Source organism: Tamandua tetradactyla, chromosome 2 (assembly GCF_023851605.1).
Source record: "Tamandua tetradactyla isolate mTamTet1 chromosome 2, mTamTet1.pri, whole genome shotgun sequence".
Lineage (NCBI taxonomy): Eukaryota > Metazoa > Chordata > Mammalia > Pilosa > Myrmecophagidae > Tamandua > Tamandua tetradactyla.
Genome location: NC_135328.1, coordinates 29,528,906 through 29,552,282, shown reverse-complemented (window position 1 = coordinate 29,552,282; position 23,377 = coordinate 29,528,906). Strand labels below are relative to the sequence as shown.

General features: G+C 39.8%; 1 protein-coding gene across 2 annotated transcripts in view; it reads left to right on the top strand.

The window, feature by feature from the left end:
• The window catches only part of SVEP1 (sushi, von Willebrand factor type A, EGF and pentraxin domain containing 1), a 208,188-nt gene that overhangs the window by 26,159 nt on the left and 158,652 nt on the right, over window positions 1-23,377 (top strand). For both annotated transcript variants that reach the window (XM_077141639.1, XM_077141631.1), the window contains exons 2-3: window positions 12,405-12,660; window positions 15,811-15,987. In XM_077141639.1, coding sequence (XP_076997754.1) covers window positions 12,405-12,660; window positions 15,811-15,987 — 433 coding nt within the window. The remainder of the gene's footprint in view (window positions 1-12,404; window positions 12,661-15,810; window positions 15,988-23,377) is intronic.

Here is a 23,377-nt window from a genome sequence, read left to right as displayed (position 1 = left end):
CTTGTTTGCAGAGACCTTGATCGTTTCTCCCTCCCACAAGACATCACACTGGTCCATTATATTGATGATATCATGTTGATTGGACCTAGTGAGCAAGAAGTAGCAACTACTCTAGATTTACTGGTAAGGCATTTGCGTGTCAGAGGATGGGAGATAAATCTAACAAAAATACAGGGGCCTTCCACCTCAGTAAAATTTCTAGGTGTCCAGTGGTGTGGGGCATGTCGAGATATCCCTTCTAAGGTGAAGGGTAAATTGCTGCATCTGGCCACTCCCACAACCAAAAAAGAGGCACAATGCCTAGTTGGTCTTTTTGGATTTTGGCGACAACATATTCCTCATTTGGGTGTGCTACTCCGGCCCATTTATCAAGTGACCAGAAAAGCTGCTAATTTTGAGTGGGGACCTGAACAAGAGGAGGCTCTGCAACAGGTCCAGGCTGCTGTGCAAGCTGCTGTGCCACTTGAGCCATATGATTCAGCAGATCCAATGGTGCTGGAAGTGTCAGTGGCAAATAGAGATGCTGTCTGGAGCCTTTGGCAGGCCCCAATAGGAGAATCACAACGCAGACCCTTAGGATTTTGGAGCAAAGCCTTACCATCTGCTGCAGATAACTACTCTCCTTTTGAGAAACAGCTTTTGGCCTGCTACTGGGCCTTAGTAGAGACTGAATGCTTAACCATGGGCCACCAAGTTACCATGAGACCTGAGTTGCCTATCATGAGTTGGGTGTTGTCTGACCCACCAAGCCATAAAGTTGGGCATGCACAGCAGCACTCTATTGTAAAGTGGAAATGGTATATATGAGATAGAGCCAGAGCAGGTCCTGAAGGCACAAGTAAGTTACATGAAGAAGTGGCACATATGCCCATGGTTTCCACTCCTGCTGCCACATTACCTTCTCTTTCCCAGACCAGAGCTATGGCCTCTTGGGGAGTTCCTTACAGTGAATTGACTGAGGAAGAGAAAACTCAGGCCTGGTTTACAGATGGTTCAGCACGATATGCAGGTAGCACCCGAAAGTGGACAGCTGCAGCATTACAGCCCCTTTCTGGGGTGTCCTTGAAGGACAGTGGTGAGGGGAAATCCTCCCAGTGGGCAGAACTTCGAGCAGTGCACCTGGTTGTTCATTTTGATTGGAAGGAAAACTGGCCAGAGGTGCGTTTGTATACTGACTCATGGGCTGTTGCTAATGGTTTGGCTGGATGGTCAGGGACTTGGAAAGACCATAATTGGAAAATTGGTGACAAAGAGGTCTGGGGAAGAAGTATGTGGATAGACCTTTCTGAGTGGGCTAAAAACATGAAGATATTTGTGTCCCATGTGAATGCACACCAGAGGGTGACTTCAGCAGAGGAAGATTTTAATAATCAAGTGGATAAGATGACCCGTTCTATGGATACCAGTCAGCCTCTTTCCCCAGCAACTCCTGTTATTGCCCAATGGGCTCATGAACAAAGTGGTCATGGTGGTAGGGATGGAGGTTATGCATGGGCTCAGCAACATGGACTTCCACTCACCAAGGCTGACCTGGCTACAGCCACTGCTAAGTGCCCAATCTGCCAGCAGCAGAGACCTACACTCAGCCCCCGATATGGCACCATTCCCCGAGGTGACCAGCCAGCTATATGGTGGCAGGTTGATTACATTGGATCACTCCCTTCATGGAAGGGGCAGCGATTTGTTCTAACTGGAATAGACACATACTCTGGATATGGGTTTGCTTTCCCTGCACGCAATGCTTCTGCCAAAACTACTATCCGTGGGCTTACAGAATGCCTTATCCATCATCATGGTATTCCTCATAGCATTGCTTCGGATCAAGGAACACACTTCACAGCAAATGAAGTGCGGGAATGGACACATGCTCATGGAATTCTCTGGTCTTACCATGTTCCCCATCATCCAGAAGCAGCTGGATTGATAGAACGGTAGAATGGCCTTTTGAAAACTCAATTACGGTGCCAACTAGGTGGCAAAAACTTGAAAGGCTGGGGTAATGTTCTCCAGGAAGCTGTGTATGCTCTGAATCAGCATCCGCTGTATGGTGCTGTTTCTCCCATAGCCAGGATCCATGGGTCCAGGAACCAAGGGGTGGAAATGGGTGTGGTGCCACTTACTATTACTCCTAGTGATCCACTAGGAAAATTTTTGCTTCCTGTCCCTGCTTCCCTGAGTTCTGCTGGTCTACAGGTTTTAGTTCCAAAACAGGTTGTGCTTTCTCCAGGAGAAACAACAGTGATACCACTGAACTGGAAGTTAAGATTGCCACCTGGCCACTTTGGGCTACTTATGCCTCTGGATCAACACACCAAGAAGGGGATTACATTACTGTCTGGGGTAATTGACCCTGACTATTTCAGAAGGAAGTAGGACTGCAACTACATAATGGAGGTAAAGAAGAGTTTTCTTGGAATATAGGAGATCCCCTGGGGCGTCTATTAGTACTACCATGCCCTGTGATCAAAATCAATGGAAAACTGCAACAACACAATCCAGGCAGGACCACTAATGTCTCTGAGACTTCAGGAATGAAGGTTTGGGTCACCCCACCAGGCAAAGAACCACGGCCAGCTGAAGTGCTTGCTGAGGGGAAAGGGAACATGGAATGGGTAGTGGAAGAAGGTAGTGATAAATATGAACTTCGACCACGTGATCAGTTACAGAAACGAGGACTGTAATGCTGTTTTGTTTGTGTTATACTATTTAAGTTGTAAGATATCAAGTTTAAGAATGAATGTTGCCCAAGGATTTGCACGCTATTCTGGAGAGATTTAATGTGTTTCCAGTTATATGCAGGACAGTTGAGTATTGTCAGGTAAAAGAAAAAATGTGTGCTTATTTGTTTTCATTTGGAAATTAAGTATGGTCTAAGGTGATATATATATATAGGTGCCAAGTTGACAAGGGGTGGACTGTCATGGTTAGGGACAGGTGTCAACTTGGCCAAGTTGTGGTACCTGTTCATCTGATTGGGCAAGTGCTGGCCTGTCTGTTGCAATGAGGACATTTCATAGGATTAGGTCATGATCACATTAGCTACATCCACAGCTGACTCCATTTGTAATCAGCCAAAGGGGAGTGTCTTCTGCAATTAGTGATGCTAAATGCAATCATGGGAAGCCTTTTAAGGAGGACTCAGAGGAGACAGGTTGCATTCCTGCTTTGGCTGGTGAGCCTCTCCTGTGGAGTTCATCCAGGCCATCCATTGGAGTCATCGGCTTCGGAGCCTGCCCTGTGGATTTTGGACTCTATGTTCCTATGGTCACGTGAGACACTTTCATAAATTTTATATTTGCAAGTGTTCCCTGTTGATTCTGTTTCTCTAGAGAACCCTAACTAATACAGCAGGACAGAAATTAGATTTGAAAGAAGAGTAGCTGCAGCTCAAAAGAACACTCGTTTTTCCATAATCCAGTCAGAAGGACCTGAACCAGGGCTAGGGAAATTAGTTTGTGAAGTAGGTGGATAATGCACAGGTAAAATATGTAAGTCTGGATGGGTTACAAAATGTGGTAGATCAGAAATAGGTCATTTGAGATTATTTCTGCCTTTCCAGTTTGGAAGATGGGATGGATTAAGGAGCCACATTTGATATATCTTATAAATAAGAGGAGGAAATCTTTATTTGTGCGTGGAGATGATACGTTCAGTGGGAGGAAACAAATGGAGCATTTAGGCAGAGGTGTCCACTAGACCACTGAAACTTCAGATTTGGAGATTGAATCCATCTGATGTAGATTTAAGAGTCACTAGCCTGTAGATGAAAGTGAAAGCTCTGAGTTCACTGACATTCCCCAGGAAAAGCATGGAGGAGAATAGAAAGAGAAAATTTGGCAATTATATAAAACTGCCATATGGAAGTAAATAAAAGCCCCTGAATGCATATCAGAAGATAGTCAACATTTTGATGTATATAAGGTCAGTCATACTATGTACACACATACACATACACAGTATATTCACATATGCACACATAGGATGTACATATACAATGTAACATCATCCTTCTTGATGACCCACTTTTGAAAATAAATTTACTCTATAATACCATCTAAATTAATTACATGATTGTGCTATAATTTACTTAACCAGTACCCTGTTGTTGGAATTTATATTGTTTCTAATTTTTTTATATTGCATTTATATAAAAATAATTTATATAATTCCAAGATAATTTATATAATTCCAAGATAATTATAATTCCAAAAAATAATTTATATTATTCCAAGATACACATCTTTTCAGCATTTTTTATCCATGGTTATTTCCTGAAGATATTCTTGGATGTAGAATTTTTTTTTTTTTTTTTTTTTTTTTTTTTTTTTTTTTTTTTTTTTAAAGAGAGAGGGAGGAAGGGAAGGAAAGACAGAGAAGGAAGGAAGGATGGAAGGAAGGAAGGGAGGAAGAAAGGGAAACATCTTGTTTTTTATTATATTTTGTTTGTTTGTTTGTTGTTTTTACATGGGCTGGGGCCGGGAATCGAACCGGGGTCCTCCGGCATAGCAGGCAAGCACTCTTGCCCGCTGAGCCACCGCGGCCCGCCCTGAGAATTTAAGTGCAAATTGTGGGGCATTTTTAAGGCTTTTGATCATTCTGTACACCAGATATTACCAGTCTGGGTTACATTATCACAAGAGGTACCTGTTTCCCCACATAGTTTACAAAGTTAGATGTTAAAAAAATTTTTGACCATATGAGAAGTGAAATAGTGTTATTATTACTATTTGGCTTATATTATTTTGATTATTAGTGAAGTTGAACGTTTTTTACACTTTGTGCCAAATAAAATTTTTTGTTTTGGTCTTTGTTTCATTTAGTCAAAACACTCACCTGTGTTTCTGTTATTTTATTCTTTCATTTCCCTTAGTGGTCTGTTAAGAGTATTCTGCACTTTAAAGACATTAATACATTGCTTGATAAACACACATATATTTTTCCACTTGATTCATTGCTTCCTAATTTCAATTTTTGAGAAGGAGCGTAAGCGTTAAGAAGTGCATAACATCCTATTAAACTCAATTCAAATAACATTGGGAGACTCTTTCTCCTTTATACAATAAGATTTATTCCTAGATGCAAAATTCTAGATTGAAATTAATGAATCTTTTGCTCTAATACAACACACTCATTTTCTTAAGGGCTAAGACTTTCTCAATCCTAGTGATGCAGGCACCATCTCATTGTGCTTATTTTCCTCTAATTTCAGTATTAAATTATGTGATCTAAATCTTGAAGTTGGTTTTGCATTTCTTGATTGACAGATTATGTTCACAAAATCTGATATAGACTTTTTATGTCCATTCATCGTGGAATGAGGGTATAGCTAACTGGACCTGTACTGTCCGCTATTGTAGGTACCTAGCCATATCTGGTTATTTAAATTTCAATTAATTAAAATTAAATAGACTTATAAATGTAGTTCCTCAGCTGCAAGAGCCTCATTTCAAGTACTCAGTAGCAACATGTGGCTACTGAGTTGAACAACACAGATTACATATCCCTCATTGTGAAAAATTCTTCCTATTTGGACAATGTGGATCTAGATCCACTGTTTTCTAAGAGACATGGCCTGTGGCCTATTTTTACCCCCTTCACTGATCACGTGGATAGGTGTAGCTCATTTTAGTAATAAAGATAACAAATTTGCAGTCATCTATTCTGACACTCATTTTACTCAGTTGTTTTATTGCGTGTTGCCAATGCTAGAGCTGAAGATACCTCATTGTTCATGCATAAGGGGGAAAAACCCAACTCTGTCTATCTTATCTGACAGTTTTCTACTAAATAAAACGAAGGTAGGATTCAGGGTATGAAGTACAAGAATTCATTATGAAAAAAACAGAACTTAATCCTAGAAAGCATTTGTTATTTGCACTTAGCGTAAGTAAACAAAACATTGATCCAGGGAAATGGAGATGAGAAATGAGAGGGAAAACAACAGACTAAAATTAAAACAAAGCTGGCTGAGGAGCTGGAAGGTATAAAGTGAGAACTGTGTAAGATAAAGAAATATTGTTAGGAAGATAAATTGCAATGTCAGGATTCACTCTTAATTGGAAGAGCACAGTACCACTGGAAACCAAAACAGTGGTATGGAAGAAAATCTTGAGATATTCCCACCAAATTCAGAAGCAAGTAGGATGAGATAAAAATGAAGAGAAATCCAGCAAATGATGGAACAACAGAAGAATAATTGCTTTCCCTAAAGAAAAGCATTCAACAGATAAAAACGAAAATAATATTCAAAGACATCAAATATACCTTCCTTGAACTGAAGACTATCAGAGTGCTTATATTTAAACTGTTAACTAAATACAGATCAAACTTGGTGAGATTTTGGCATTTGAAGGTTGGGGAAAATATTAGAAGTAGCTCTGGGTGCCTTGTTTTGGCTTAATGTTTCCTAACAAGGAAGAAAATATGTGTGGAAAACAAGTGGAAACACTGACGCAATTTACTGATTTTCTGTTCCTTGGAAAATAGTTGCTGTGATATAGTCACAGGGGGTATCATTTCACAGTACCAAATGCTTTAAAATATGACTGTCATGGTCAGATTCTGGTGTTAACGTGGCCAAGTGATCATGCCTAGTTGTCAGGTCCGTTAAGCACTGGCTTGACTGTTGAAAGGCTATTTTGTGGCTGGTTGATAAACTAGAAGGCTCGTGTATTAGATCATCAATTAGTTGATTGCATCTGTGGCTAATTACATCTGTGACCAACTAAGGCTTTTAAGGAAGAAGAGAGACTTTCCCTGCTTCTTCAGCCAGAGAGACTCTCCTGTAGTTTGTCCAGACCCTTCATTGGAGCTGCCAGCTTCACAGCCTGCCCGACGGATTTTGGACTCTTCCATCCCCACAGTTGCGTGAGACACCTTTATAAACCTCATATTTACAGATCTCTCCTATTGGTTCTGCTTCTCCAGAGAACCCTGACTAAAGCAATGATTTACTAGCTTCTTGAATTAGCATCCTCAGTCAAGGCTAATCAGATTGGGTCATTGCAGTTAAAGTTACACTGTGGTAGTAGTATATCTACAAGTAATTTAATTAACAGAGCCCAACAGCAAATGCTGTCCCCACAGCAGATTCATTATGATCTCTCTTTTTTGTCCAAGACCATTTTTCAAAACAATTCCCTCGGGTCCTGCTTTTGGCGGGGTTGGGGCGCAGTCTTGTGTAATGCTGATGGATCTCGGGTGTTAGAAGGAAGTTACACAATCCTGCATTTTTATCATACTAATGACTATTACTGGACAAGGGGAACTCGCTTCCCTGCCAGATATTTATACAAGCTAATCAGAGACTTGATACAATACAGATGGTGATAACCTTTTGCCATTTGAAGCCCACATTCGTTTTTATTTGGCAGCAAGAGATTTGCCTCATTCGATATTCTGGAACAAAAATTCTGTTTCTTAAATACCTCACAAAGAATAGCAAATGATGTAAACTATTTCAGTAATACTAAAAAGAGAATCAAGTGTTGTGCTTTAACCACATTCCATAAACATTACTGCAGCTGTCTTTACTTCTGAGATCTATGGGATGCAAAATGTTCTTACTGAATCATCTTTATTGAAGAACAATGAAGCACAAAGATTTTTGTGAGGGGTGTGTGTGCGTGCGCGCGCGCAGTGAGTTAATTTCAATAAATCACCCCCCACCCCCCCATCTTTTAAAGTCCATTCCAGTCCAGACCTTGTGTAACTTTTTGCTTGAATTATTTACTGGTTCTGCTATTATTCTTGCTATTTTAAGCTTAATATATTGTCTTGCCAATAAAATGGTTCCTGTAAATACTGGCAAGTTCTCTGCAAGAGAAGAAAAATAGAATCAAAGTTGAAAGTGTTTTGCATACAGGGTGGGCCATGGTGACTCAGTGGCAGAGTTCTTGCCTGCCATGCGGGAGACCCTGTTCAGTTCCTGGTGCCTGCCCAGGTGAAAAAAAAAAAAAAAAGAAAGTGTTTTGCATACAAAGAGCAGTGTGGAGAGAAATCACGACTGAATCCTAACCCGGATGCTAAGGTAGGAGCTAAGGCTTTATCACAACAAAGCACAAAGCTATTCGGAAGGACGATATAGTCACAGAAAGAAAACTACCTTTTGTATGCTAATCTACACAAATACTGCACATGCACCCGGGTGTGTGCTCGTGCTCAGGTACTGCTCACACAAGACTAACCCACTCAAGTAACTCTCTCCATAGTATCCTGGAATTTATCCTCTCATTCTTTAATTCATGCATTGAATATCCATTTATGAGCACATTTGCTCTGTCAGAGCCTATCAAGAAATTTTTAAGACGGTTTATTTCTCTGTCCTCTCCAACTTTCCATCAAAATTCTCACCTTTACAGTGTTTTGCTTTTAGCTGCATAATTTTGTAGAAGAGCACTCAAAATTACCAAAAGCAGCAGGGGAGTGTCTGTGGAGGTTAGATTATGATTTCAGAGTGAAAAGACTCAAAGAATTTATCACATGGGAAAGAGCAAGGCTGTCACATCTTAAAGTGCTCAAACAAAGAGTTATCCTTGGAATACTAAAAGATGCCATTTTAAAGAAAAAGAAAAATAGTGTCCCACTTGCTGCCATAAGTAACAAATGGACTTTTCCGCAGAGGTGGTACTGAAAGAATGTACGTCTTTATACATATATGCACGCATACATACATATATAATATTTGATGTATTTCAATCCATCCCAATTATTTTTATTGAGAGGACTTTTCTCCTGGAGTCTACTGAAAATGAAACTACACACATACTAACTGCAAAAGAAAATACACACAGAACACACACATATCCATATGTGGATATGTACATCATATTTGATACATTTCAATCCATCCAAATTATTATTCTCATTGATACTCAAACTGCCACTTACTTGGCCAGAAGGAGCCTCTCTAGGGTGGTTTCTGATTCCCTTTGGCTGGCCCTGCGATGCCCTGTCTTAAGAGCTTCTTTACTGTCTGTTATGATAGATGTCCCCAGCTCCTATTAATACATTTCCTGCCCTCAATCTGGTATCAGCCTTTTTATTCAAAGATTCTTTTTAGCGGGACATCATATTCAGAGACCACAACTGGGCCCTGGGGGTGCTTGTTTCTACTGGGCTGGTCCTTGATTCGCTGTCCTTTTCCACCAGTGTATCTTTGAGGTAGATTCCTAGAAGGTGGTTTATTGGGTCAGGTGGATAGATAGTAAAATTTTAATTGATTGAAGCTCTCAGCCTCAATTGAAAAATAGATTTTCAAGATCAGTCACAAACGTTTAAAGAGAGAGAGAAAAAAGATGGTAGACTTTCCTAATTAAATACAAAAAAACCAATACTATAAAGCTCTGTTAGCCAGAACAACATAACCAAGTGTTGGCCAAAAATAGGCATGTAGAGCATGGAAACAGAATGGAGAAACTACAACCAGGGAGAGAACAGCTCAATCAATAACTGATTTGGGGAACATCGCTTATCTGGCTGAGTGAAAATAAGGGTATTCTCTACCTCACACCAAAAATGTAAAAACATTTAGATTTTTAAAAATGAATTAAAATATTGGAGGAAATATATGAGACTATCTTAATAGGCTTAGGGTGGGGAAAGAGTCTACAGCAAGATTCTGGAAAAGACAGCAGATCAGAAAAGTTCCAGGACCGGCCTGAGCAACTGGAAGAAATGCTGTGACTTCAGCTGCAGATATTTATCGAGTCTGTGCTGTTTGCCAAGTAAACAAATAAACACACATACCTGCCATTACAGAGGTGACATTGGAAAGAAGACTAGGCTGTGTTTGGAACTGTCCTTGCCCTTGAAGCAACTGAGCATGGCATCTCTGAATATTTTTGAGCTGTATTGTAAAAGGGATTTAGATAAAATGGCCTCCATCTCTCCCATTCCTGACCTTTATCCCCAACCCTTGCTCTGTTGCTCTGTGGGATAATACTAAACTTCACTGCTTCAGAGCTCTAACTCTGAGGTCTCATGTGTCATACAAATATTCAAAATTCCAGGGAATGACCAAGCTATACACAAATAGCTCAACATCTCAGAATTTAGAAATCACAGTTACAATTCCAGTCTCCGGTTATAGAGGTGACTGCTGTAATAGCTTACAATCTAGGAACCTTTACAACTGAACTTAACCTATAGCCCATGCTCTTGACTTCAATTTTCTGAGTTCATATACTATAGTTAGTCTGTATGAATGAGCATGATAATATTATTTTTTTGTTTCTGACTTATTTCATTGAACATACACTGTCCTCAAGGTTCGGTCACTTAATTGCATGCCTTACAACTTCATTCCTCCTTACAACTGCTCAGTAGTCCACCATATGTATCTACCTCAGTTTCCCTTTCTATTCCTCAGTTGATGTCCCCTTAGGCCACCTCTGTTCATTTATTTCCACCTTCTTAATACTGCAACACTCCTTCAGTCCACTGACTTTGTCTCTCTTAAGCCTCTTTAGGAACACAGAAGACTCAGGACTCTTCAGCTTTTCTTCCCCTTAATTCCCCACATAGCTTTTTACTCTATGTCCTGTGTAATTATGGCCAAGGTCATGCCATGGGACTTGCCATCATCCCAAATTTCCAAATGGAAAGAGGACCCATGTATCCCTATACCTAAAGGGATGTCAGTTGTTTCTTCATCTGCAACTGATTTAGGGATAGGGTGGGGTAGGGGTGGGATTGATCTAAAATGCAGGATCTCACAGCAACACCTAAATCTCCTCTTCTCCTCTGACTCTCTCCCTCCTTCCTCTCCTCAGAGATTCTTGACTTGCCTGGAGGGGAGGAAAAAATCCCATACTTAAATATTCTTTCCAAATCTTTGTGTCATTCATCAAGAGTGAAGCTTTTTAAGAGGCAAGAATTTGGAGACTGTTGATTGGGTCCCCCAGTATATTTGGGGACCACCTCTGCTACTGTCACCTGCCATCTGGCCACACCCCTCTGCCCCTGTATCAGGTCTTCGGTATGGTCCCATCTGCACTATTTAATTTCCTTTGATTATTTCTCTCAGTTTCTGAGAAGGGTAGGGTAAATGAATACCGCTTCTTACACTGCTGTCTTAATTTAATTTTCTTTAAATTCAAATTTAGCAACTTGAGTTTTAGCTTGCACACAGAAACACTGAAAAATGTAAGTAGTCACTTACATTTGAATATCTATTCATTATGTACTAAAGAAGAATTTTTTCTATTGACGTGGGAGACTCTTATCATCAGAGAGAATCTGGATATAACTGATTCTTGCCCCTTGAGTGAATTGAGACACATTTTCTTAAACCGTAATATTTCATTTTAACTTCTACAATACATAGGATACAACTGTTGGTCTTCCTGTCTGCCTTCTGAAAAACCACGCATTTTCTCTTCAATTATTGCCTGAAATGCATTTAATTCCTTCTAAGAATTTGCCAGAAAATGTACCCTGGCACCTCTATTCCTTTCCTACCAATTTCTAATGAAAAGTAACAACAGCAAGTTGAATTACAGTGCCAAGTTCACCACTGGATTTCTTGTGCCTTTACAGTTAAACTTGACAAAACATCAGTGGTAATAAACAGAATGGCTTTTTTAAAGGTTTCATGTTTCCTTTTATCTATGGAGAAGGAGTGGTGTGTAACATTGTACGACATAATTTACTTGTCTGAAAATAATAAAGCTCAAGTACAGATTTAGTGAATTGGTATTTTCCCATGAAGATGGGACAGCACCCAAAGCAGCTGATTTTGTGCTAACACTGGGTGGTCCAAAAAAAATGAAGTATTGAATCAGTTCTACAATTTTGGATGAGCAGTGGGAAAAGAAATATGTAAGCTGGTCAACCGTCATTAACTTTGAAAACGGCATGCTTTGTTAAATTTTCTTCTAGCTAGGTCTTTGTGTATGATCTTGGGGTGGTGTATATATATGTGTGTTTATATATGTATATGTATACAATTATAGATATATATTATATTCATATATGTAAATACACATATTTATATGTATATATTTCCTTGGAAGTCAATACACAGCACCCAGATTTGGTTCATGTTTTGAGAGCCTAAGAATCAACAAAGAGTAGTATACTGATAAGTGATGTTATTAATAAAATTTCATTCTACAAACATTTGTCGCCCTTCATTAGCAAGCTCCATAGCATTAATAATACATTTTAAATGCTTTTGACATTTATTTTGAATCTGTTGAGCAACTTGAGAACTAAATGGGAGAAGCCCATCATTAGCTTCTAATCTGTGCCTATGTCTGTCTTATTCTTACTGATCAGTGCTTCCATAACCCCCTCCTGTGAAATGCTAATGGTCTTCACAAATGTTAGCTGATATAGGAGGGGAAGCATATAATAAGCCAACACAACAGAAACCCATGCTAACTTTCCCTATTTCATTCCAGCAAATTCTTCGTTATTCTAGAGAAAATTCCACCAAAGTTATATTTCTCATTACGGACGGATATTCCAATGGGGGCGATCCTAGGCCTGTTGCAGCATCTCTGAAAGAATTTGGAGTGGAGATCTTCACTTTTGGCATATGGCAAGGAAACATTAGAGAACTGAAGGACATGGCTTCCACCCCAAAGGAGGAGCACTGCTACCTGCTCCACAGTTTTGAAGAATTTGAGGCTTTAGCTCGCCGGGCATTGCATGAAGGTAATAGAAAACTACTGGCATAACAAATGAGCCATTAAGTGTGGTTTCTTTCTCTCTTACTGCCTGAAATCCACGGAGGATAAAGCCAAACCCTCCCAAAGTCTTCGACAAACATGATACCTACATGTCCTTAGTGTCTAATGAAATGCGCTGAACTTCATAAATAGAAATGACATTCTGCTTGAAAAACAAAAGAACAAATGATCTTGTGGCAAGGTCAGAATGTCATTTGTCCTTTAACAGTTGTGATATATTTACATTAAATATTATATCTATATGCTCCCACTTAGAACTATTAGACTCAATGAAATGAATTTAGGTGTGTTTCAAGGCCACACACAGAGTGGAAAGACTTGACTTAGATCTCATTTACAGTTGTCTGGACAGATGAAATAAACATTCAGAGATATGCATAGTGAATCTCACCAGAATGTTTCCAGAAATCCACGTGAAGATATAGGGACAATAAATATTTAACACATACTTCTCAACCTGATCATTTCAAGATAAATATGTTTATGTTTAATCTCAAGAGCAAAGACAACAAAAGGAAAGAAAAACAGAAACTCAATTTATTGAGTTCTTTGTAGACCAGTCATAATGGAGCTTAGTTGTGTCATTTAAATGAGATAGATAAACTTCCTGTTAGGATATGGGTGTGATGAGAAAGCACAGATTGGGAGAGTTAGCTTCAGATGAAAGCCATGTGGTAAGTTAGCCTTGTCCCTGCAGGTGTCCATGTGTGAGATCCAGTTTGATGGTTGACCTATGACAGCACAAGGTTCCAAGCAATTTGTGATGTTCATAATAAGCAGCGCAGCCCTACAGTCATTCCAAGAGAGGAATTAGTAACAGGATCTCATACAGTAGCTGTGGATATAGTGAAAAGGATTAAGCTCTCTGGAGATGGATGCTGGCAAAGTTAGCTGAGGGTAGGATCTTAGTGAAGTAGTCAGGAATTTAGGGTGGGGCTTAAAAGCAGCGAGAAAATGAGTTTGGGGAGTAAAGCACATCTGGGCCTACAATTTAACAAAGTTGAGTTTTAAATAGCCAGGTCTTAAAGCCAGTGTGCTGGGATTGGAATCCCTGTTTTGACCCCTTCTAGCTGACTGGCGATTGAACAAATTATTTAACTTTTGATACCTTAGGTTTCTTGGTAATAGCATGGGGAATAAGAATAGTACTGACTTCCTAGGATTGTTGGAAGGGATTAAGTAGATTAACAGATATAAAATGATTAGAGCAGTAATCAAGAGTTTATTATAATAAGCCCTCATTAATTGTTCACTATAATTCTTACCTTTGGCAAGTTATGTAAATTGCTGAGCTTCAGTTTCCTCTGCTTTTAAAATGGAGATATAATATGTACCAGGATTAAGTAAAACAATATTTAAACTGCCCCACGTATAGTATCTAGCACATGATAGAAGTTCAGTAACTGTGGCGTCCTTCCTTTCTCTGTGTGTCACAGGGAAGTGATATTTGGGAAGAGAAGGTGATTGTGATTGTGGGTTATGGATGTTGCTGGATGGGATTACAAAGTTATGGGTATAATTAGGTGTGCTGTAGAGGACTAAGTCCTAGTCCTACCATGCCTTTCTGTCTTGTAAGATTGAGGTCTGCTGCTCTGAAGACAGTTGACCCAGAAACGGAAGGATAGAGCCTTCAAGGAAAGGTTGTGTGTTACTGTAACCCAGCAGGGTTTTGGAAGGCACCACCTCTATTACAGGAAACTAATATCTAGAATGTGTTAATACTTTGGTCAGATTTCCAGATTTGCTATAGAGAGACCCTGTCTTTACTGGAAAAACATATTGAGGTCAAAGGAAGCAAGCCTTATTTTCCCTGCCTCTGTGTTCTCCAGAGTAACTTTCACTTTGGGTAGATCCACTTTTATTCTCAAGACTGTCCACATTTCTGGCCATTCTCAATAGACACAGGTTATGGACTAATAGTTTCCTCACATGTAACTAGTCCACCTGTCCCTCTCCCAGACCTGAATACCATTGGCCCGGTCCTAGGTTTTGTGCTCCGTAACTCACTATACTACAAAATAAACCTGTGGGCCAGTGCCTCAGAACTCAGTCTCAGGTGTCCACATTGGAAAGCTACCACCCCCACCCGAGTGTGTGGGATGAAGCTGTAATAGGGTGCCTGGTTTTGATGGGCTCTTTCCCTAGGGGCTGGAGTCTTTCTTTTCCTTTGTCCCTAAATTGTTCAGAGTCTTAATGCAAAGGGACAGATGTATCATAACTGTGGCCATCACTAATCTCCTTCCCAAGTATTCAGCTGCAGCCAACTGGAGTTCCTCCTTTGAGCCTATCACTGTGTCTGGTCCTGGCACCACGGAATTTAGACTAAGACGTTTGAACTCCTTCGACAGGGTAAATCAACTTATTGTTCCCCTGACTGTACACCATCCATCCTGGGTCAGTTATATTCAACCTGATCCTGCCCTGTTAAGTCACTTTCTGAACAGCTCTGTCTCAGTTGTTGAATTCCCGGCATGCCAACTTCTGATCTTGGCTCAAATAATCAGAATGGTCTCTGTTTACATAACACTTGATAACTTATTGAAAATTAAGAGACAAGCCATATCTTGGGTCTGTTGTTTGATTTAACTGACGCTATTCTTTAAGTCTAATCAACTAACTATGGAAATGGTGGTGTTGATTCTTAAAAGTCAGTAGCTCACAATCAATACCATTCGCAGCATTCGGCATTGTCGATTTATTTCTCATTTGAACAAGGATTTTGGGAATCTGGCAGCTGCTGACTGACTTCACACAGAGGCTGTTGAATACTGCTGGTGTGGAAGCCAGGGAGACCTGTAGAACGGACTGTGTTATTTCCTGCTGCATCTGGAGATTCCTTGCTAAAGTACTTATTTTTGGCCTGACCCTGTATGGCCTTGAGAACGTGTGATGAGGTCCTAGACTGGAATGATTTAACTGGCTGAAACCAATTCCCAGGCTGTGGTATTACAAAGAGTACACATTTGTGTTTGGGGGGAGGCAGGGAGCAGTTGGGAATTAGACAGATATGAAAAGATATTTTCTCTAGCTTGTGCTTGAATTTTAGTGACTAGAGAATGTAACACTCAACTGCCAATTAATTTTTGTTTACTGCCCTGTCATTTTTTATTGACAGACCTACTTTCTGGGAGTTTTATTCAAGAGGATATGTCCCATTGCTCATATCTCTGTGAAGCCGGCAAAGACTGCTGTGACCAAATGGCAAGCTGCAAATGTGGGACACACACAGGTCAATTTGAGTGCATCTGTGAAAAGGGGTACTATGGGAAAGGACTGCAATATGAATGCACAGGTAAGTCTCTAGTCTGTGTGTAGCCGTATCAGTTATCTGTTGCTGTGTAACAAATGACCCCAAAACTCAATGGCTTAAAACAATAAATATTTATCATTGTTCATTGAGTCTGTGGGTCAGCTCAGTAGCTTTTTTTAGACACTGCTTTCTGACCCATACATTTGCAATCAGCTGTGAGCTGGGTATGCTGTCCTGCTATCTCAGCTGGGAGGCAACTGGCCATAGTCCGAGTCTCAAATGTCTTTATCTGGGACACGGGTCTGTCCTCTTTGTGGCTTCTCATCTCTGTCATGCTAGCCTAGGCTTGTTCACCTGGTGGTGGCAGGGGTCCAAGAGGAAGAATGGAAACTTGCAAGGCTTCTTGAAGCCTAGATTCAGGTCTGGAAGAGGGAAAATGTGGGGTCTTTGCAATTAATCTTGCAGAGTAATCTCTAGGCATTTCCACAAGCCAAAATTTGTCCCCATCTCTGTGCAAAACTGAAATAAGTGGGCCTCCAGAACCCAGACCACATGTAACTTGTGAAGTTATCACAAAAAATGTGCAACATCCACTGATCTTTTAGCTCTTTACAAGAGTCCATAAAGGGCTGTCAAAAAGTTCTAAAAATATCATCACCTCATAAAGTAGCTTACTTCATAGACGATTGTATTTTTACCTCCTCTGCAAGTTCTTACAAAGAGACCTTTGTATTTTTATTTTTTATCAAAAAGGTGAGAAGAAAAATTTAGAATTCTTTGATTCAACATTACATTTTAGGAAATATCTAATATTTAGAATTAGTAGGGACTTTTTTGTGTTGGATAGTATTTTGTTCATTTGTTCTATTTTTACTTCAAAAGCAACCTTTTTTTTTTGTAGCTTATAGCTCTTCCATGATCCGCTGTTGTGGGAAAATATATTCCCATGGAAATTAAGACCCACTAGGAAAATTTAGGAGCAGTAGGTTTACTTTGTACTGCATGGCGTGGGCTTGTATTGTTTCATGTGAACCTTCTTTTACGTTTGGCAGAGATGCCTGCTCTGCAAGATGGAAGCACAGTTCTTCCCTAGCTACCTGACACACTTCCTCATGGGACATTTCCTCTTGTGTTATTCTTTTCCTCTTTTATTCTTCATGCCCCTCATGTCCCTTCCCTTTATTTTTCCTCCTTCACCTAGCTCTGATCCCTGCTGGCCGACAAATCTTTCCTGAGCCTGACCATCCACCCTCACCCAGCAGAAGCACTCCTTTCCTGGACCCTGCCCAGCAAGCTTTCTCACTTGAGCAGAGAAATGGGGGTAAAATCAGCCCAACTGCCTCTGAGTTGGCATAATGCCTTCTCTTGTTTCCCCTCCCCTAGAGTCTTCCCACACTTTCATCAACAGCCCAGCTTGGCGCTCTCCCCAACACCTCCTCCCTTTCCCCTCCCAATTAAGCCCAACAAACACAGGCAAAAGCTCTCATTTTCTTTGCTTGATGCTGCAGTCAGCATGTCTGCTCTCCCTGTGCTCCTGGACTGGGCTGCTCCCTGCCTGTAAGCCAGTGCTGTGTGACTGCCTGGCAGCCTCAGCCACACTGAGCCACAGTCCCCAGTGCTCCTGCCTCTGTAATCCTGCATCCCAGGGGATTCCTGCAGCAAGGGCCGGGGGGAGAGTTTACAGACCCACAGCCCCGGGTTACCCAAGTAGCTGTGGCTGCTACCAGTAGTACTTGCCAGGCTGAGAGGCACAGCTGTCCAGAATATATGTGTGCTTGGGTGGGCCTGTTATTTGAGCATCAGTGAGTGAGTAGGAGGACCTCTTGCTGCTGGGTCTAGACAGGAATACCCAACCTTTAAAAGAGGACTAGTTTATTTATCCCTTCTCTTATGTTAGTATATTTCAGCTTGAGTCTGCCTTACACATAAGATTTAAATTAGATATGGTTCCATCAATCTAAATGTCCATGCTGTTTTCAGTATCTGCTGCTATGGAGGTAGGGCCAGTGGCATGGGACCTCCAACCATGCACACCATCGCTGGGTGCTTGCAGTAGGTGGTTCTCATTCACGACTTCTCTGGCACTCTAGGAGCCAAAAGAAAATAGATCAATTATCTCCTTCTACGGTATGAATGACTCATTACCAGGCTTTTTTGTTTCTCAGCGGCAGAAAAGAGTATTACTTAATTCTTTTTAAGTAATCTACCTAATTAAGTACTGAAAACTTAATCGTTAAATACTGAAAAGCTGTGAGCGCCTTCCAAAATCCATTTAGTCAGCAAAGGTTATTGTACACCTTCTCTGGGCCAAAGTCTGTGCTGGGCTGTAGGGAGGGATTCAGCGGTATACAGACAGACATGGTCCCTACCTCCTTGGGACTTACAATTTAACCACACAAATCAATTTATCATTACAAAATGTGATGTGTGCTATGAAATGAAAAAAAAAAAAGCATGGTATGAATAAGGGATTCCAGGGAAGGCTAAACTCTAATAGGACCCTTTTAGCTATAATCCGGAGAATAACTAGATGATAACTATTTTTTTGCACAACAAGAGGATGTCATCTTCCGTTCTGAATACTCGGAATTCTTTGAGTATTTATCCTCATTATCAAAGCAATGCCATTCAGAAACAAATTGTTCCTCTTCAGAGCCAGAAGAGACCTTAGAGATTATCTGCTGTAAACCCCTCACCCTACAAGAGGAAATTGAAGCCTAAGGAAGAATGAATGTTTTGCTCAGGATGGCATTTCCAGCTGTCAGCAGGACCTTGGAAGAGACCCAGGACACTTTGCTCTAAATTCTATGTTATTGCCAAGATATCCCACCACTTATTTTGTCTTTTTGAAAATAGCATCCTACATATATTGCTTTTCAGAAGCCCATGGACACTGAACTGTGGTCACATGTTTAAAAACACAGAAAAATGTGGCTCAAATAGAATATTTGCCAATTAAAAATGATTTGGCTTTGGACAAGTTAAAAATTTGTTCTGATCCTCAATTTCTTCTGTAAAATTGATACTGATCAAAAGCAGTGGATTCTCTGCCTGCTGCACTCAAGTGACCAATTCCTGAGACACCAAGGTTTCAAAGAAAGAAAGGGTTTATTGCCAGGCACAAAGCAGGAGAACAGATGGTCAAATGGCCTAAAAATCTGTTTCTCCAAACTGCAGTCATTCTGATAGTTTCATAGTATCAAAAGATAGGCATTTTGGGGGATAATGAGCACTATGGTTCTAGATGATGTAATTAGACACGATCTAACTACTGAACATGGGCAGAGTGGGTACATGCTTAGTCACAGAATGGAAGCCTTAACCTGATGAAGGGCATGATTCTTAGTGTTATATGAGGGATAGGTCAGTTATAGGTTAAAGTCTAAGTTGCTGTGCATGTCACCCGGTCCTGTTTTGGTTAGCTCCAGCTTTGTTTGTCAAGATAGCTTTGGAATTGGGGTGGGTTAGTTCTGAGGAGACTCAAGTCCATTCATTGAGAAACATCAGGGCCTGTCTTCAGTGATCATAAAACTCTTAAATTGAAAAACCAGATAAAATGGATACAGGTGGAGGTCAGTCACAAGATTTTCACAATCTCATGAACATGAGATAAAAGCTATCTAGTTAGATAATCATCATGAGAGATCAAGGCAGCTGGATTACACTCCAGAGATTTCAAGGATTTCCCCCATCTACTCTAATAGGTAGGAAAGCAAAAAAGCAATAGCTATACAATGGTTCAATAATCATAATTATCCCCTAAATCCTAACTTCTCAATCACAGCTCCTCCCTCTCATTTGATCATTCTCTCAATCTTCAGGGATATTTGGGTGGCAACTGTTCTAACTTCTTCATGTTGAAAAGGGGCATCAGCATTATAGGATAGAGAAATGAAACTGGTTGTTTTTCTTGGAGAGACCAATACTTTGGGCTTATCTGGCATAGGAAAGATCTGGAAGATTTAAGTCTCTGATAAATAAGCTTAGGTGAATCTTTTAGAGAGTCTTAGAGTCCAGGGTCTTCTTTAGGGTTTTTAGGAACACTGTTGGTTGGGTCTTGGGGCTTGGCATACAATTGCAGTTTGCAATTTCTGGCTGAAATTTACGTAAGAATAACCTCCAAAATAATCTCTTTAAAGTTATTGAAACTTGATTGTGTTTTCTTTCTTTTCCCCCTTTTGGTTAACCAGTCCCACAATCCAGAGCCGGGCTTTTCCCTGAAAGTCATGTTGCATGTAGCCAAGGAGATTTAAAGCTCTGGAAGTCATGTCCCATGTAGGTGGAAAAGTAATGAGTTTATTTGAAGAGTCTGGCTTAGAGAGAAAGACTATATATAAGCAACAAAAGAGGTTCTCTGAGGAGAGACGCTTAGGCATTAATTATAAGTACACTTAGCTTTGTCATTACAGAAATAGGTCTTAAAAAGGTAAGCCTCAAAATTGAAGACTTGGCTTATAAAATTGGGAGCCCCTATTGCTTAAGTGAATAGCAGGAATTCCCCAGATGGGGAATAGTTTAATATTTCTGAGTTCCACATTTTTCTCTCATCCCACATTTTCTGCCTAAAATACTCTGAAATGCATCATGTCATTATATTAACCTGTACGGAATATCAAGATTTTATTTCCTATTCTAGCTTCCATGTAAAATAAAGCTAAACTAGGTGGTTTAAATAAACTGACCAGACGGGTTAAATTAGATAGTATACTGCAGAAAATTTAAATTCCAGAAAAAATAAACATCTCTTCCTTTGGTCTCACACAGAAGTTAAAGTCTTAAAATACAGATAGTATCACCTTTACACTGTATTCTGATTTACCTTAATCTTAATCAGATCAGCTTCATTCACATCTCTAATTAAAGTCTGATCTCTTTTTAAGCTTCTTCACCAGTTTCTATATGGAGTAGTGGTGACTTACAGAGCTGGAGAATTCTAACTCTGAGTCTCAGGTATCAAACAGACACCCAAAGTTCCAGGAAACTGCCAGGGTATATTCAAAGCACAAAGCAGCTCAGGATTTAGATATAATAGTTAAAGCTCGGGAGTGAATATGACTGCTGTAAGAGCTTACCATCTAAGCCCTAATTTTCTTATAGGCATTTTCTAAATGAAGCTGTTTTCAGAAATAAAAACATTTGACAGTTGACTTATATTGGGGTTGTCAACCACAAACCATAGCAGAAATTTGTTCTGTTTCACCTTTACACATGTACCAAGGCTATGTTAATTAACAGGTAGAATACAACATATATGCAGACTTATTTTGCTTCTCTTTTAAAGTCCCTTTTGTTGAAGATGAACTTCTGACTTACAGCAGACTGCATGTCTTGAGAGAAGCTTTAGTGCTAAGTAATATAACAGACAAGTAAATTTGTTTTTTTCCATGATCTGCAAACTTTTCTAATAATAACTCAAACCATGACTAACAACAGTTGTTAGGCTTTTGTCTAACATGCAGATCAGTATCAGGGTAGAACATGGTTAGGGAGGACACTGGCAAGTCTTTAGGAATTTTATGCAATATCTAAATATATGAAGAGCATTTCACCTATAGAAATTTGGCTTAACAGAAGACTAGAAATTCTCGTTTTAATTATCGTAATACTTCCCAGGCACTTCCTGTGTAATAGGTGAGAACTATTTTAGCACCTCACTTTTGTAAGGTGAAAGAACAAATCCTTTGTAACAGCTTTCCTTTAAAAGTCAGAAGACTTGTTTTCAGAAATAAGGGATGATAAGGTCAACATAACGATCAACAGGAACATTATTCTGATAGAATGTAAAATCCTTGTCTTCTAGAAAGTACTCAGTTAAGAAAAACTTTCTGTAACCTTTCATTAAGAGCAGACCAACAATCTACATTGCTTTTTTTTTTTTACATGGGCAGGCATCGGGAACCGAACCCGGGTCCTCGGGCATGGCAGGCAAGCACTCTTACCTGCTGAGCCACCATGGCCCACGCAATCTACATTATTTGAACAGAGAGAAAACCGAACTCCAGTTTGTATGAATGAGCATTTCACACAAAAGCTCTTCTTAAAAGGAATTTTATAAACAGGCCTACCACATTTTTTACTATGACAGACTTCAAATTCAGAAACCTTCTAAAGCTTTCCATTTTCATTCAGCTCTTATCTTACATATAAATCTAGCCATTTTACTTTAGAACAAGTCCATACTCCCTAAACAACCTTATTAAATTTCCATCAGCACTGACTACAATAAACAAAACTCACTTTCACAAACCTTTTACAACAACAAACAGAATTCACTTATACAAACCTTATACCACTTTCCACATCCATTCAGGATTTGCACTGTACATTTGCGAGGATAAAACTATACACTTTTCTTTAACAAAGCACATCTTGTATGTTTTATGTATTGTCACAACCCAGCGCAGCCCCAGGACCAAAGAACACATTAGGCAGAGAGTTAGGCATGGATTTATTGGCTCTTACCAACAGGAGATTTTTCCCAGAGGCAGCTGTCCAGAAAGTGGAAGTCAGTGCTCCTCAGAAGGGCAGAGAGTGCAAAAAAGATTTAGGACAAAGGCATTCCATTGGGTCTAAGAACAGAGCTGCAGCAGGGTCTGATGGCAAGGGATCTGGAGGTTTGTTATCAACAGTGATTAAGGAAGAGAATGTTGATATTTTGTTTATGATACCTTCTGTACCATCTTTCCACACCTGAGGAAGTCTGATGATCTTTAACTTCTGTCCCAATGACAGTAAGTAGCTGCCTGCAGTACTTATTCTCAATATGGAGGGGCGACCCCAGGCTCTGAATCTCCACACATGCCCACATACTTTACATATCAAAGCATCTTTGATACTATCTTTAAACAGCTTATGAAACATAATTTTTTTTTTTTTGGCATGGGCAGGCACCAGGAAAGAAACCTGGATCTCCAGCATGGCAGGCGAGAACTCTGCCCAGTGAGTCACCAAAGCCTGCCCAAAACATAATTATTTTTAAAATAAAGTTTGTCAAAAATAATAACTTTTAATTTCACTAAACACAAACTTACATTTTTTTCCATAATAAAGGTCTAATAGATATGATGCTAGTCCATTCTATCAGTAATCCTGTATAAATTCAAGGAGAATACACCCAACTGGATCAAAATTGTGTTTGTTTGATTCAAAAAGTCATGATAGAAACAGGAAAAAGGGGCAGGCCACAGTGGCTCAGTGACAGAATTCTCGCCTGTCATGCTAGAGACCTGGGTTCGATTTCTGGTGCCTACCTATGTAAACAAAAATTTTTTTTAATGAGAAACAGAAAAAGGAGTGGACTTTGTCACTGCATTTTTGTAGCTGTATTTGCTTTTTTATTCCTTCTTTTGGAAGGTTAAAAAAATCTCTTTGTTTCAATAATATCTTAAAAAATTATGAGCAACCTCAAAAGCAAATTGACTATCAAGCTCTG